The sequence below is a fragment of the Hippocampus bargibanti genome, linkage group LG22 (assembly GCF_051943395.1).
Source record: "Hippocampus bargibanti isolate YZ-2025 linkage group LG22, ASM5194339v1, whole genome shotgun sequence".
NCBI classification, from domain to species: Eukaryota; Metazoa; Chordata; class Actinopteri; order Syngnathiformes; family Syngnathidae; genus Hippocampus; species Hippocampus bargibanti.
Window position 1 is genome coordinate 6,780,001 of NC_142755.1, and position 16,690 is coordinate 6,796,690.

Below are 16,690 nucleotides of genomic sequence, written 5' to 3' on the forward strand. Positions count from 1 at the left end.
CAAATTATAAAGCAAACGCAAGACGTCCCGTGGGATTAATCAAAAAACGACCTCACGAAATCATAACAACATTCGAATCAAAACGTAAACAATCCAAAAGGGGGCGCCATTTTGTTTGACCAAGCGTTTAATAGCTCACGAAAGTAAGAAGTATTTTCAATCAAATTTGAAATGTTTATTCATTGTTTTTTGAGGCCAAATTCCACAGGATTTTGAAATCAAAAATTTCATGGTGTGCATGCGCATATTTTATTATTGCCCAAAAGGTTTGTAGGTGGCAAGTTAAACATGTGCTACAACGCCGTGGATCGTCACGTGGAAAGCGGCCGCGGCGAGCAGGCGGCCATCATTTACGACAGCCCCGTGACGAGCACCAAGTGTGTCATCACCTACCATCAACTCCAGGACCAGGTACAATTTTCTGTGTGTGTGTGTGTGTGTGTATATATGTGTTTGTAAGCATTTCCATTTCGCCCCAGGTGTCACGGCTCGCCGGCGTTCTGGTGAAAAACGGGGTTGGAAAAGGTGACCTGGTGGTCATCTATATGCCCATGGTGCCTCAAGCCATGTTCGCCATGTTGGCGTGCTCCCGAATCGGCGCGCCACACAGCCTGATCTTTGGCGGCTTTGCTTCCAAAGAGTTGTCGGTGCGCATCGATCACGCAAAGGTGAGAAATGTAAATAGGGGCCTTTGGAAGTCCAATTGTGAATCTCAATAACATGTAATGTAGGCGCAATTGGAATCTAAAGAAGCCTGAGAAGTACTTTGTTGTCTATAGTGTGACAATATCAGGCCACAAAACGAAAATTCCTAACTATAGATATATTTTCTGCAGCCTAAAATGATTGTGACCGCCTCATTTGGGATCGAGCCGGGCCGCCGTGTAGCCTACGTGCCCTTGGTGGAAAAGGCCTTGGAACTCAGCTCTCACAGGCCATCCAAAGTACTCGTCTACTGCAGAGACAACATGGTGAGGAACTTTTGAAGGACCCGAATATTCTATGACTACATTTTTTTTGCAAGGTCCAAAAGGGTACGAGGTCCTCACGGTTCCAAGATGGACACAATTGAGTCCCAAGTCATACATCGGGATGTCAAGAATCAAGACAAGGGTGCCGAAAATCCTATTGGACCCTCCGCATCCTGCCCACCACCTTTTCCACCGATCCATTCCATGTGCTTAAAGTTACAAAATGGGCACAATTGAGTACCAAGTCATACATCGGTATGTCAAGAATCAAGACAAGGGTGCGGAAAATCCTATTGGACCCTCCGCATCCTGCCCACCACCTTTTCCACCGATCCATTCCATGTGCTTAAAGTTACAAAATGGGCACAATTGAGTACCAAGTCATACATCAGTATATCAAGAATCAAGACAAGGGTGCGGAAAATCATATTGGACCCTCCGCACCCTGCCCACCACCTTCTCCATCAATCCACTCCCTGTGCTTAAAGTTACACAATGGGCACAATTGAGTCCCAAGTCATACATCGTATGTCAAGAATCAAGACAAGGGTGCGGAAAATCCTATTGGACCCTCTGCAGCCTGCCCACCACCTTCTCCATCAATCCACTCCCTGTGCTTAAAGTTACAAAATGGGCACAATTGAGTCCCAAGTCATACATCGTATGTCAAGAATCAAGACAAGGGTGCGTAAAATCATATTGGACCCTCCGCACCCTGCCCACCACCTTTTCCATCGATCTATTCCACGTGCTCACGGTTACAAAATGGGCATAATTGAGTCCCAAGTCATACATCGTATGTCAAGAATCAAGACAAGGGTGCGGAAAATCCTATTGGACCCTCCGCACCCTGCCCACCACCTTTTCCATCGATCCATTCCATGTGCTTAAGGTTACAAAATGTGCACAATTGAGTCCCAAGTCATACATCGGTCTGGCCAGAATCGAGACAAGGGCGCGGAAACTCCTATTAGACCCTCCGCACCCTGCCCACCACCTTTTCCATCAATCCATTCCATGTGCTCAAGGTTACAAAATGGGCATAATTGAGTCCCAAGTCATACATCGGTCTGGCCAGAATCGAGACAAGGGCGCGGAAACTCCTATTAGACCCTCCGCACCCTGCCCACCACCTTTTCCATCGATCCATTCCACGTGCTCACGGTTACAAAATGGGCATAATTGAGTCCCAAGTTATACATCGGTATTTCAAGAATCAAGGCAAGGGTTCTGAAAATCTTATTGGACCCTCCGCACCCTGCCCACCACCACAAATGTGGACTTGATGTATTGTTTGCATCCTTGCAGGAGAAAGTGTCTCTGAGGGGGGATTTGTCTCTGGACTGGGATGAGGAAATGGCGACTGCTCACCCCCACGATTGCGTCCCCGTCCCTTCTGACCACCCACTCTACATCCTGTACACATCTGGCACCACAGGAACACCCAAGGTTGACAAAATGGAGGTTTTTTTTTTTATATATTGGATATTATTTGTCGAAAATTGTAATATCAATAAAATTTGCCCCCCCAGGGGGTCGTGAGGGACACGGGCGGGTGCGCCGTGATGCTGAATTGGACCATGTCCAACATTTACGGACTTCAACCTGGCGAGGTAAGTGCGCGTTCGCTTTTTAGCTAGCTTGCAATCTCGATAGCTATCTATTAGCTAGCTACTCTCGCTGCGCCATTTTGAAGTCAAAAAGAGCTAGATTTCTTATTTGTTTGCGTTACTGCTCACCCAAAGAAAAACGTATCCAACAACCTTGAGAGTTTTGAAAGGCGCTTATAGCGATCTATTAGCTATCTATTTTCGCTATCTATATTCGCTATTTGTTCGCTATTCGCTTGATATCTATTTGAGTTATTTCCGGGCTGAGTGAACGCTGGCGTATGTGGTTGCCGCTGCTCACCGACAGAAAAATATCCTGTGACTGTAAAGTGACCTTGAGAGTTTTGAAAGGCGCTTATAAATGAAATGCATTATTATTATTATTATTATTATGTTATGCGTGTGTTAGCATAGCGGCTAACCTGTCGCGGCAGGTTTGGTGGGCGGCGTCGGACTTGGGCTGGGTGGTGGGCCACTCGTACATCTGCTACGGGCCCCTCCTGCACGGAAACAGCAGCATCCTCTACGAAGGCAAACCCGTGGGGACTCCCGACCCCGGCGCTTTTTTCCGCGTCATGGCCGAGCACGGCGCCGCCGCCATGTTTACCGCGCCCACCGCCGTACGGGCGATTCGCCAGCAGGACCCCCATGCACGAAGCGGGGCGGCGTACCCCCTCCCTAAGTTGCGCGCCGTTTTCTTGGCTGGCGAGCGTTGTGACGTGGAGACGCTGGAGTGGGCCAAGAAAAGCTTTGGGGCCCCTGTGCTGGATCACTGGTGGCAGACAGGTAAAAACTAAGAAGTTTAAATTTACGCTTGAGCTCATACTCAATAGATTTTGATTTTGATTGAGTATGATTCTTAACTCACTTTTACCAAAAAACATCAACTAACATACAGTGATACCTAGGCTCACGAACTTAATTGGTTCCCAGACAGAGTGTGTAAGGCGAAAAGTGTGTATCCCAAAAAATTATTTCCCATAGGAAACCATTAAAATGAGAATAATCCGTTCCCAGGTCCCCATAAAATATCATTTTGTACTAAATAAGCCTTAAAACTACACAAAATATACCTTATTTTATGTATAATAAATGTGCTATGGTATTGTTATTAAAGAAATAAACTGTACTGTATAATAAAGTCGTTTTATTTCCCTTTGTGATGGTCGTTGATGGCTTCGTGGAATGGAGTGGTCGGTTTCATCATACCTAGGCTTACGAACTTAATTGGTTCCCAGACAGAGTGTGTAAGGCGAAAAGTGTGTATCCCAAAAATTAATTTCCCATAGGAAACCATTAAAATGAGATTAATCCGTTCCTAGGTCACCATAAAATATTATTTTGTACTAAATAAGCCTTAAAACTACAAAAAATATACCTTATTTTATGTATAATAAATGTGCTATGGTATTATTATTAAAGAAATAAACTGTACTGTATAATAGAGTCGTTTTATTTCCCTTTGTGATGGTCGTTGATGGCTTCATGGAATGGAGTGGTCGGTTTCATCATACCTAGGCTTACGAACTTAATTGGTTCCCAGACAGAGTGTGTAAGACAAAAAGTGTGTATCCCAAAAATTAATTTCCCATAGGAAACCATTAAAATGAGAATAATCCGTTCCCAGGTCCCCATAAAATATCATTTTGTACTAAATAAGCCTTAAAACTACACAAAATATACCTTATTTTATGTATAATAAATGTGCTATGGTATTGTTATTAAAGAAATAAACTGTACTGTATAATAAAGTCGTTTTATTTCCCTTTGTGATGGTCATTGATGGCTTCGTGGAATGGAGTGGTCGGTTTCATCATACCTAGGCTTACGAACTTAATTGGTTCCCAGACAGAGTGTGTAAGGCGAAAAGTGTGTATCCCAAAAATTAATTTCCCATAGGAAACCATTAAAATAAGAATAATCCGTTCCCAGGTCCCCATAAAATATTATTTTGTACTAAATAAGCCTTAAAACTACAAAAAATATACCTTATTTTATGTATAATAAATGTGCTATGGTATTATTATTAAAGAAATAAACTGTACTGTATAATAAAGTCGTTTTATTTCCCTTTGTGATTGTCGTTGATGGCTTCATGGAATGGAGTGGTCGGTTTCATCATACCTAGGCTTACGAACTTAATTGGTTCCCAGACAGAGTGTGTAAGGCGAAAAGTGTGTATCCCAAAAATTTATTTCCCATAGGAAACCATTAAAATGAGATTAATCCGTTCCCAGGTCACCATAAAATATTATTTTGTACTAAATAAGCCTTAAAACTACACAAAATATACCTTATTTTATGTATAATAAATGTGCTATGGTATTATAATTAAAGAAATAAACTGTACTGTATAATACAGTCATTTTATTTCCCTTTGTGATGGTCGTTGATGGCTTGATGGAATGGAGTGGCCGGTTTCATCAGCATTAAACACTTGATGAGGAACATAACCTTCTTTCACCATCTTGAGGAATGATCCCTCGTAGGTTCTTTCTTTGTGATAATTTTATCTAGTTCCTCATCAATTGCGTTCTGTTTAGCATCAATTGCGTTCTGTTTAGCTGGGTTGATAGCTTTTTGCATCAAGTGTACAGATGGCTTGTGCGGGTTGTTTGTGGAGCCTGATTGATGGGATATTTTAACCTTGCAGTCTAAACTATGCCTTTGAATCAAAGTTGAAACTCTCTTACTGTCGTCTGCTTGTCTCTTTAATGTTTAAACCACCTCCCCTCACTGCTGCGTTCTTGACCAATCACGTGGCTTTAACCGAAGACTGGGGGCGGGGAATAGAGGGAAAAAACAGTCGGGTGCCATTTTGTTGTTTGAAGAATGGGCTCGTTCGCGAACGACACATCACTCATTGAGGCAGCTCCGTGTACTAAAAAAGTTTGTATGCCAAGGTAAATTTTTCATAATTTTAACGTACGTAAACCAAAAAGTTCGTAAGGCAAGGGGTTCGTAAACCGAGGTATCACTGTATGTACTTCCATTTAACATAACATGCAACCACAATTCAAATGAGCAAAATGCCCTCAAAATGGCGGATTGTGATGCCACCATTTTTTTTTTTTTTGCTTTTTCCACCATCTGCTCTGCCATTTTGAAATCTAATCCATGCGTGCGCTATTTTTGGAGGTGGCCGCTGATGTCATCAGTGTTGCCGGGCAACAAATGTGCGTTTCTCAGCTGTTATTTGCAGCTTTGATGGATGCCCTTTACTTTATCGTGTTACCAAATAATCTGCCGCTTTATTAAAAACACCCCTACCGATGGTTAACTCATTCACTGTCAATCCCGAATCCATCCGGATTTTGGTTGCAAGGGTGCCGAAAAAGCGCTGGTCATACCTCTGGCAATATTGTTCCCTCCCACTTTAGTGCGTTGTGACAACTTCAGCTGGTGTTAAAGGACAACCGACGTCACTTTTTTGTTTTTTAACTGACATCAGATAAACGTTTTATAGCATCTAAAATGCCCAAAACACGCAGTATGATATTTTTATTCAAATGCAAAACACCAATAAAAATGACTCAAGTGTCCAAAATCTGCAAAAAATTGAGCTGGGAATTGGGCAAAGTCCCACCCCCAGTTCGTGACGTCACGCCAAGACGTCTTGCATTGCTGAAAAATCAAAACAATGGCTTCAGATTCTGAGAATATGCTTTCTTGTTACACATCCAGTTATGAATATGATTCAAATAGTTTTGAAGAGGAAAGCATACATGTTTTCAATCGATTAAAGAATTTATTCCGTGTCATTTTGAGGCAAAAGGTCGGGGGGGAATGTCACACCCAAAAATGGCGACCAGCTCCCGTGAGGAATGAATCAGCCTGTTTCCACAGGCTGATAAATTCCTTCCATGGAACTTGGACACCCTCTTCTGGCGGCTTTTGGGTGCAACACAAGGTTTTCAGACAAACAGTACAGCAAAATACATTGACGTGATGGAAGGACTGCTACAATGTGTCTTTTTGTCGCTCAAGGGGGGGTCCTAAAGTGACGTCACGATTCGTCACCAACTCAAAAACAAGGCTTCCTGAATAGTCAGCGCGAGTCTTAAAACGTAAAATATAGCTATATGCAGTGGACCGCACCGCATATAGCTATGGCGTGACGTCACGAACTGGGGGCGGGACTTTCTGACAATGCCCAATTCGCAGCTCAATTTGTTGCAGATTTTGGACACTTGAGTCATTTTTATTGGTGTTTTGCATTTGAATAAAAATATCATACTGCGTGTTTTGGGTATTTTAGATGCTATAAAACGTTTTTCTGGTGTCAGTTAAAAAACAAAAAAGTGACGTCGGTTGTTCTTTAAAGCGCTATATAAATCAATATGTACAGGTAACATCCGATTTACAACTGAGTTCTATCCATTAGCTATCTCAATAGCTATCCGTTAGCTATCTAAATAGCTATCCGTTAGCTATCTAAATAGCTATCCGTTAGCTATCTAAGTAGCTATTGAAATAGCTATCCGTTAGCTATTGAAATAGCTATCCATAAGCTATTGAATTAGCTATCCATCTATCTATTAGCTATCTACAGGTAACATCCGACTTACGACCGAGTTCCGTTCCGACCAAACGGTTGTAAGTCAAGATGGTCGTAAGTCGAAACATATTCAAAATGTTGAATCGAGATTCAGAGGCTAAATGACTCACAAACTCCCCCCTCTGGTGCCATCACACAGTCGATTGCTGGGAGTGAGATGCTAGCTGGCTAGCCAAAATTGTGGTACGCGTTGCCGGCCTGGTAGCGCGTTGCTATGCCGGGCGTATATATATATATATATTTTTAAATAGGGTCTGGAGGTCTTGGTCTTAAGTACGGGTGGTCGTAAGTCGGATGTTACCTGTATTGTATTTTGTATTGTTGCCCTTTTCTGATGAAAGAAGAGAGTCTAAGGTTTCTCACACTGAATTGAATGTTTACATCGTCCTAACTCTCAATAGTATTTGGGTCCTGCAATTTGAGTGAAAGTGACAAAAACCTTGGCACTGCTGGAGTGGACACATTGTGTCCTGGATTTCATTATGTTGATTTCGATTGTTCTTTTAGAGACGGGATCTCCAATCACATCCACGTGCATCGGCTTGGGCAACTCACTGACGCCCCCCGCTGGACAGGCCGGCAAACCTGTACCAGGCTATGATGGTATGATTCAAAACCTGACCACCTCCACCCAAAAAATAAATAATAATAATACATATATACAATGTCTTTATTTTTGAAGTGACGGTGATTGACAACAACATGCAAGAGGTGAAGCCCGGAAATATGGGAAACATTGTGGTCAGGTAAGCAATACAATACAAATTGATTTATATTGCGCTTTATACGGATTATAGTGCCCCCCAGTGGATAACATGAGTATCACACCGATGATTGAATTGAAACAAAAAATGCCTCCTACTGGTCTGTATTTACATAATAATAATAATAATAATAATAATAATATTTAATTTATAAGTGCCTTTCAAAGCTCTCAAGGACACTTTACAGTCACAGGATACGTTTTTCTGTGGGGAAGCAGCGGCAGCCACACGCGCCAGCGTTCACTCAATGTGGAATAACTCAAATTGATAGAAAGCTAGCTAGCTAGTTGATAGCTAATAGACAGCTTGCTAGATAGCCAGCTTGATAGCTAGCCAGCTAGCTAATATGTTTTAGGGGGGGGGCGGCAACATCTGTGGGAGCCATTAACTCATTCACTGCCATTCATGAATTGATTCAGAAATTTAGTTTTTTCATGCTTGGGTGCCGATAAAGCGCTGGCCATGGCCTCTGGCAATGTTTTTCTTCTCCACAAGGGGCAGCATTTCCCTTTTTTTTTCTTGTTCGCGCTTTGTTCTAGCTTCAGCTGTTATAGCGCGTATGTACTGTATTGCATTGTATTTTAAGCAGCTGCCCTCATTTCAAGCTCATATAACTCCAGACCCATATAATTTAGGAATCAACTTTTTTTTAATGAAAGAGAGTTTAAGGTTTCTAACGTTGTTTTGAATATGTAGTCCTAAAACTCAATATTCTCTGGGTCCTGCAATTCGAGTGATAATGACAAAAACCCTGGCACTGAAGTGGACATATTTTTGCACATGTCTGGCAGTGAATTATCGATGTAAGAGGCTGTAATCAATAACAAGCGTTCTATTTCTTGTGTACTGCGTGTAGATTACCTCTGCCGCCCGGTGCCGCTTCCTCCCTGTGGCAGAACTCGGATCTGTTCAAGCGGCTCTACTTCACCAGATTCCCGGTGGGTTTGCGGATGGAGCTGTACCAGGTTGCCCCCTGGTGGACAAAAGCAGTAAAAATATGACTGAGAATAATAATAATAATAATACTCATAAGAAGAATACGTATCATTTAAAAGCGTCTTTCAAAACTTTCAAGGTCACTTTACAAGTTAAGTTTTTCTGAGGGTGAGCAGCGGCAGCCACACGCGCCAGCGTTCACTCAACCCACTCATAGAAAGATAACTAGCCAGCTAATAGATAGCTTGCTAGCCAGCCAGATATCTAATAGAAAGCTCGCTAGATAGCTAGCGAGCCAGCTAAATAGCTAATAGATAGCAAATAGCTAGCAAATAAAGTGCTCGCTAGGTAGCCAGCCAGAGAATGGAACTCATACTCAGAATAAATAATAATAATTATAATAATAATACATTTAATTCATAAGCGCCTTTCAAAAAGCAAGCCAGATAGCTAATAGATAGCAATTAGCTAGCAAATGATAATAACAACAACAAAAACAGTAATACTAATAACAATACATTTATAAGCGCCTTTCAAAACTCTCAAGGTCACAGGATAGGTTTTTCTGCGGGTGAGCAGCGGCAGCCACACACGCTAGTTTTCACTCAACCCGGAATATCTCAAAGCTAGCTAGCTAATAGATAGCTAGCAGAGCTAATAGATAGCTTAATCGATAGCTAGCTAATAGATAGCCAATGGCTAGCTATCAAAGAGATAGCAAATAGCTAGTTAGCCAGCTAGCTTTATAGCCAGTTAGCTAGATAGCCATACTGATACTCTCTCAAATCAGGGCTACTACGACACCATGGACGCCGGCTTCATGGATCCGGAGGGCTTCCTGTACATCATGTCGCGTTCTGATGATGTCATCAACGTGGCTGGACACAGGTTGTCTACAGGAGCTTTGGAGGAGGTGAGAATGTACCTGTGATACTTCAATGGGTTCGCCATATTGGATGTGGCACATTTGCTCAAAGCATGTAAAAATGCAATAAATACTTTAGATTATTATTAAAAAAAAATTTTCAGTCGATTTTGCAACACCCGGCAGTGGCTGACTGCGCCGTGGTGGGCTTGGAGGACCCGCTGAAAGGCTACGTACCCCTCGCCTTGTGCGTGCTAAAAAGCGGTAAGCCTGAAATTGAACTACGTCCACCAAAACAAAGCAACAAATTTGATTGGGCCTCATTGGTGTCCTCAGGTGTGCAGCAGTGCCAAGAGGAAGTAGCGCGTGAGACGGTCAAGCTAGTGCGGGACACGGTAGGACCCGTGGCCTCCTTCCGGAAGGTACTTTTTGTCCGCGGGCTACCCAAGACACGATCAGGGAAGATTCCGCGCTCGTCATTGGGTAATCTGGTCAACGGGAAACCGTATAAGGTACATCCAATATCAGGTTTTGTCAAGAATGTCAAGCTTTTGAAGGTTGCTATGACAACAATGTAACATTTCTACGCAGATCTCACCCACCATCGAGGACCCAGAAGTGTTCAAGGAGATTGAAGAAGTTGTGAGGTCGCACGCTGCCTGAACAAAAAGTCAAAATAGGTTGACATTTCGGAATAAAAAAACACCCCAAAAAACTGAAGCAATTTTTAAAATGTGAAGAAACTTCTAATCATCATCATAACTTGAAAATAAACACAAAATGTGGCAGGTTCAAATCTAAAAGGAAATTACATTTCAGAAACCAGCTCAATGTAAAAAAAAAAGCTATTTCAAATGAAAAATGCAAGCTCAATAAAATAACATTTGTCGACATTTCTTTTCAATGAAACGCCATCCGTTCACAGTATTTTATCCTTGTATTATTATTCTTTTTTCTTTGCTCAACACTTTGCGGTTTTTCACTGACGTACAATACGTAAAAGAAGTCAGAAATAAATCAAAAAAAGTATCCACACAAAATGGAACCGTGATGACATTTTTGTTCGTGCAAATTGAAAGACTGCTAAAAACAAAACAAACAGGAAGTTAGGCCTTTGCTCCCAATTGATGTTTTTTTTTAAACGCGCGCACACACACACACACACACACACACACACACACACACACACACACACACACACACACACACACACACACACACACACACACACACACACACACACACACACACACACACACACACACACACACACACACACACACACACACACACACACACACACACACACACACGGTGAACTGAGGTCATTTTCCCATGAAGTCACTTAGGGTTATTTTCGCTCGTGTGCTTGTTTAGTCCTCCGGCCACAAGAGGGCAGCGTCAACATCCTCTTATCAAGTAAAGTATTGTTTCCCCTCACCGTCCCTCCCCCCAAAAATGAAAAGTGTCCAAGAGCAGCATATTATTTATCTTTGTATTCCACTAAATTCATGTTTGCTCTTCTTCTTTTTTTTACACATATAATAAAAATTCATATTAATATGAATGTACATAACCTACTTTAAATACACAGTACGCTTTCGGAAAATGGCCGCCAGCCCGCTGTCGGTGGGAGACTCAACGGCATTTGTTTATTTTTTTTGTGCTGTGGCAGAAAATAGCCATTTTGGACATGTCAATCAATTTTTTGCCAATAAAAATCTTTAAAATGGCTTCTAAAATATTTTTAGCACCGGAAGGGACAGCAGGCTGGCGTCCACGTTTAAGAAATCGGGTAGGGGCCAGGGGGCTTGGTGCGTTAGGCAGAGGGACGAAGGGCTTCTTGGCAGTGCAAGGTTATCCCGATGGCGGAGCCCTCCGACACCCCCAGAGCCTCACCCACATGGAAACCCCCCACCCCCGCCCCCGGGTGGGGGGCGCCCATCATCCGGCAGCTCCGTTCAGAACTGGGCCTACGGAAAACAAAAGAACGACCAGATGTAGTTTCCAAATCCTAGGAAGCCGATTCATAGGCTGGCTAACCCCAATATAATTGATGCGGCTTGGAATTGAAGCGGATTTACAGTATGTGGGACATGAGATGTGAGACAGTCTGTTTTTGTCAATGGATGCTACAGCTTCGTGTGTGCTTTCAACATTTAGCTTGTGACAGACGTCCACATTTCACCATGACGTCCCTGATCCACTGGTGAAAAGGAGGCTTTGATCATCTCTTCTTTCATCTAAAACTGCTTCACGCAACATAGCGGGTGCCGAAAGGGCTTAAAATTGAAAGACTGTCTTTTTGCTGTCACATTTAGTTTATGTGGAACGGTCGCGGCTTGGAATTGATGCTGATTTACAGTAAATGGGACAGCAGATGTCAGACAATCTCTTTGCGTCAATGGATGCGACATGGGTGGCTGGAGGAGCCCGCGATGAGAAGAAATGAGCGTCAGCGCAGAGCGCCGATGCGTAGGTGGAACTGTCGCGGCTTGGAAATGAAGCGGATTTATAGTACGTGGGACAGGAGATGTGAGACAGTCTCTTTTTGTCAATGGATGCTACAGCTTCGTGTTTGCTTTTAATATTTAGCTTGTAGCAGACATGCACATTTCACCATGACGTCCCTGACCCACTGGTGAAAAGGATGTTTTGATCTCTTCTGTTTCATCTAGAACTGCTTCACATGACAAAGATGGTGCAGTAAGTGCTTAAGTTTGAATGGCTGTCTGTGTGTTTTGTGTTGTGTCACATTATATGTTGTTTTTTTGTTGTTTTGACTTCAAGATGGCGCCACGAGAGTGGTTGCCTTTACAGCAGCTCCTCTATTTTGTTTTTCTAATTCTTCATTTCCTGTCCTCTTACTTTCATCACTTTGCTGCTGCGAAATGTCAATTTCTCCACTGCGAGACTAATAAAGGCAAATCCAATCCAATACATTGTATATTCGATATCAAATTAGTTCCATCCATCCCAAAATCGCAACGTGACTCATGATCATCAAAGATACGCGCCAAGCTCCGCCCCCCCCCCCCTAAAAAAAAGGCTCATCTCATACCTTGCCTCTTTTGCAATATGATGCCAAAAATGAAGAAAGAAAATTATAATAAAAAGAAGCAGGGGGAGGGCTGTTGTTCTGTGTGTTACATACAGCGGTACACTTTAAGGTCCATCTCCTCAGCACGAGTAGGTTCTCACCGTGGAGCTGTCCAGGCGCTGAATCGGAAAGGCTCCCGCTGTAGAGAGGGACGACAGAAGGGGGCGGGAACAACGGGGGGGAGGGCGGGGCAATAAAAAGACTACATCATCATCCAGCCGGGAAACAATCGCGCAAGCAAAAAAACAACACTTTTGAGGGCAGAAAAGGACAGCATTTGATTTTTGTACAGCTGCATGAAAATGACAAAAACCCTGGCACTGGAGTGGACCCTTTTTTGCACATCTGGCAGTGAATGAGTTAAAAGGACTCCCGGCACGACCATTCATTGTCGGGTCATCGTTTGTTTCACCATGTCACATTTGTTTCATCTTGTCGTGTTTTACTCATGGTTTTGTTTGCTACTTTGGACTTTTATGTTCTGATGACTATGTTGTTTGAGATTTTGTTCTGCTGACTTAATATCCACACAATTTTGTACATCGTTTGGCAGTGAATGAGTTGATATGGAGAAATAGCACATTATATCGTACTTTTTATGATTTGTTTCTTAATATAAGGCCTGTGAGTAACGGTATCGGCCCATTACGAAAAAATATTACAAAATTAGCAAGCTAGCTAGCTTTTTATCTATTTGAGTTATTCCGAGTTGAGTGATCGCTGGCGCATGTGGCTGCCGCTGCTCACCCACAGAAAACCGTATCCTGTGACTGTAAAGTGATCTTAAGAGTTTTGAAAGGCGCTTATAAATGAATTGTATTATTATTATTGTATAAAATAAATACAGAGCAGTAGGAGGCATTTTTTGTTTCAATTTAATCATCGTGATACTCATGTTGGCCACCAGAGGGCAGTATAGGCCGTATAAAGCGCAATATAAATCAATATGTATTATTATTATTAATAATAATAAGACATTTTATTGATAAGCGCCTTTCAAAACTCTCAAGGACACTTTACAGCCACAGGATATTTTTTTTCTGCGGGTGAGCAGCGGCAGCCACATGCGCCAGCTTTCACTCAACCCGGAAGTCACTCAAATAGATAATAATAAATAGAGACAAAATATAGAAAATATAAAAATAATATAAAATAACATAATAAATAATAGTAATAGATATATAAAATATAAAGTAAAAAAATAGTAAATATAATAAAATCTAACAAAAAATAATAAATAAACAAATATAGTAAAAAATAGAAAACAAAACAAAACTATAATATAAAAACAATAAAATAAAAGAATAAATAATAAAGATATATACATATATATAAATAATCAAAAAATATGGTAAATATAAAAAATATAACACAAAATACAAAATAATAACACATGAATATAGACAAAATATAGAAAATATAAAAATAATAAAATATATAGTATTGTATGAAGCAACTGGCACAAAACCATTTCAAAGAACAAGGCTGCCGCTGCTCACCTGCAGTAAAAATATCCTGTGAATGTAAAGTGTCCTTAAGAGCTTATAAATGAAATGTATTATTATCATTATTACGGACCAGTCGGAGCCATTTTTTATTTCAATTCAATCATCGTTGTGATACTCATGCTGGCCATCGGAGGGCAGTATAAGCCGTATAAAGCGCTATATTAATCAATATGTATTGTATTGTATGGAGACACTGCAACTGGCACAAAACCTTTTTAAAGAACAAGGCTGTTTGGGACAGGGGGGGGGGGGGGTTGACCACGACACTCACGGCCTACTTAGACCAGAGAGGGGGGTCGGGGCGGGACACGTCATAGCTGACCTTAGAACCAATCCAAACACACGTCGTCGGCACTGTCGTCCAGCGCCTCGCTAAGGACTGCCAAGCAGCCAGAGGAGAACAGGAAAGACAAGTTGGCCACCATGCGAGACGAGACGACGGGCGAAAAACGCCCACTTACCGTCGGGCGGGAGCCTCCGCGAGTGACCCGACGTGGCGGTGAGACGGAAACCAGCCGGCAGAGTCTCGGCCGAGCCGGGCATCATACTGATTCCGTGGACGTCCCTCGGCGGGAATTGTCGCCTCCACGATGAGCCCCGGAAGTCTTTGTCGTCGCACTGTTGTGAGATATTAGATGTTGACGATTTGCTTACAAAACAGCAATGAGACACCTCGGCATCCTTTTCTCACCTCGTCCAAACGGCGTTCGGTGCCCAACGCCAACAGATTGTTATACTCGCGCTCCAGAATCTGACGGGCCTGAAGATGGAAACGTGGACCCAGATTGGTTGGGGTTGTTATTATTACTATTATTATTTTAGCAGATGCCAATAGCTAAGCCTTCATATTTTGATTGTCTTTGGGGCGTGTGCATTATAAAAGGAGAAATATATACAGTGAGACCTCAATTTACAAACTTTTTGTCTTACAAACGTCAAATGTATGAAAATTAAATCTTATAATAAGCACTATTTTCATAATACACACCCACCACGGCTGGCGGAGTGATCTTCGGCGAAAGCACACGACCGAACAGCACCAGAGGTTAAGTTACCAACAGTCCTTATGGAAGGTGACTCTCCTTCCATAAGCCATCAACGACCATCAAAAAGGTAAATAAAACTTTATTTGACAGCACAGTTTATTTCTTTAATTACAGTCCTCGTGTAATGCGCCTCTCTTTCCAAACAGCAATTCCCTTTGACCTTCGACCTCTAACGCCATTCCGTCAAGCCATAAATGACCATCACAAATGTAAATAAAGTGACTTTATGATACAATTCAGTGTATTTCTTTCATTACAATACAATAGCACATTTATTATACATAGAATAAGGTATGGTGTGTGTAGTTTTAAGGCTTATTTAGTTGAAAAGTATATTTTATGGAAAGCCGGGAACGGATTATTCCCATTTTAATGGTTTCCTATAAGATTTTTTTTTGAGATACACACTTTTCGCCTTACACACTCTGTCTGGGAACCAATTAAGTTCGTAAGTTGAGGTCTCACTGTGTGTGTGTGTTTATATATAAAAAAAAAAAAATCCTCGTCTCACCCACCATGGGTGGTGTCTGTCCCCATTTCAGCTCGGGTCCTCTACCAGAGGCCAGGAAGCTTGAGGGTTCTGCGCAGTAGTATCCGTGCTGTTCCCAGCACTGCGCTTTTCTGGACCGAGATATCCGATGTTGTTCCCGGGATCTGTTGCAACCACTCGTCGAGTTTGGGGGTCACTGCCCCAAGTGCTCCGACCACCACAGGCACGACTGTCACCTTTACCTTCCAGGTTCTCTCCAGCTCCTCTCTGAGCCCTTGGTATTTCTCGATTTTCTCATGTTCCTTCTTTCTGATGTTCCCATCACTCGGGACCGCTACATCCACGACAACGGCTTTCCTTTCCCCTTTATCTATGACCACGATATCCGGTTGGTTGGCCATTACCATCTTGTCAGTCTGTATCTGGAAGTCCCACAGGATTTTTGCTCGGTCATTCTCCACCACCTTGGGAGGTGTTTCCCATTTTGACCTTGGGGTTTCCAGTCCATACTCCGCACAGATGTTTCGGTAGACTATGCCAGCCACCTGGTTATGGCGCTCCATGTAGGCTTTCCCTGCCAGTATCTTACACCCTGCAGTTACGTGTTGGATTGTCTCAGGTGCCTCTTTGCACAACCTACACTTTGGGTCTTGTCTGGTGTGGTATATCCCTGCCTTTATGGCTCTGGTGTTCAGGGCCTGCTCTTGGGCAGCCAGGATGAGTGCCTCTGTGCTGTCCTTTAGGCCAGCCCTCTCTAGCCACTGATAGGACTTCTTGAGATCAGCCACTTCTGCTATGGTTCGGTGGTACATCCCGTGTAGGGGCTTTTCCTCCCATGATTG

At 42.5% G+C, this 16,690-nt stretch overlaps 2 protein-coding genes across 3 annotated transcripts in view; one reads left to right on the forward strand and one right to left on the reverse strand.

The window, feature by feature from the left end:
* The window catches only part of acss3 (acyl-CoA synthetase short chain family member 3), an 11,134-nt gene extending 537 nt beyond the window's left edge, over positions 1–10,597 (forward strand). The window contains exons 2-14 of one of the 2 annotated variants that reach the window (XM_088989286.1): positions 267–411; positions 480–668; positions 837–971; positions 2,280–2,420; positions 2,504–2,584; positions 3,016–3,367; positions 7,647–7,742; positions 7,822–7,885; positions 8,760–8,841; positions 9,630–9,752; positions 9,869–9,968; positions 10,041–10,216; positions 10,296–10,597. In XM_088989286.1, coding sequence (XP_088845412.1) covers positions 267–411; positions 480–668; positions 837–971; positions 2,280–2,420; positions 2,504–2,584; positions 3,016–3,367; positions 7,647–7,742; positions 7,822–7,885; positions 8,760–8,841; positions 9,630–9,752; positions 9,869–9,968; positions 10,041–10,216; positions 10,296–10,367 — 1,756 coding nt within the window. In that variant the 3' untranslated portion in view covers positions 10,368–10,597. Of the gene's footprint in view, positions 1–266; positions 412–479; positions 669–836; positions 972–2,279; positions 2,421–2,503; positions 2,585–3,015; positions 3,368–7,646; positions 7,743–7,821; positions 7,886–8,759; positions 8,842–9,629; positions 9,753–9,868; positions 9,969–10,040; positions 10,217–10,295 lie in introns of those variants that run through there. The other variant, XM_088989287.1, reaches the window with a different exon arrangement.
* A 318-nt stretch (positions 10,598–10,915) lies between these two features.
* ppfia2 (PTPRF interacting protein alpha 2) overlaps positions 10,916–16,690 on the reverse strand; it is a 53,537-nt gene continuing 47,762 nt past the window's right edge. Inside the window, 4 exon segments of the mRNA XM_088989285.1 lie at positions 10,916–11,677; positions 12,859–12,943; positions 14,774–14,930; positions 15,004–15,072. Coding sequence (XP_088845411.1) covers positions 12,885–12,943; positions 14,774–14,930; positions 15,004–15,072 — 285 coding nt within the window. The 3' untranslated portion in view covers positions 10,916–11,677; positions 12,859–12,884.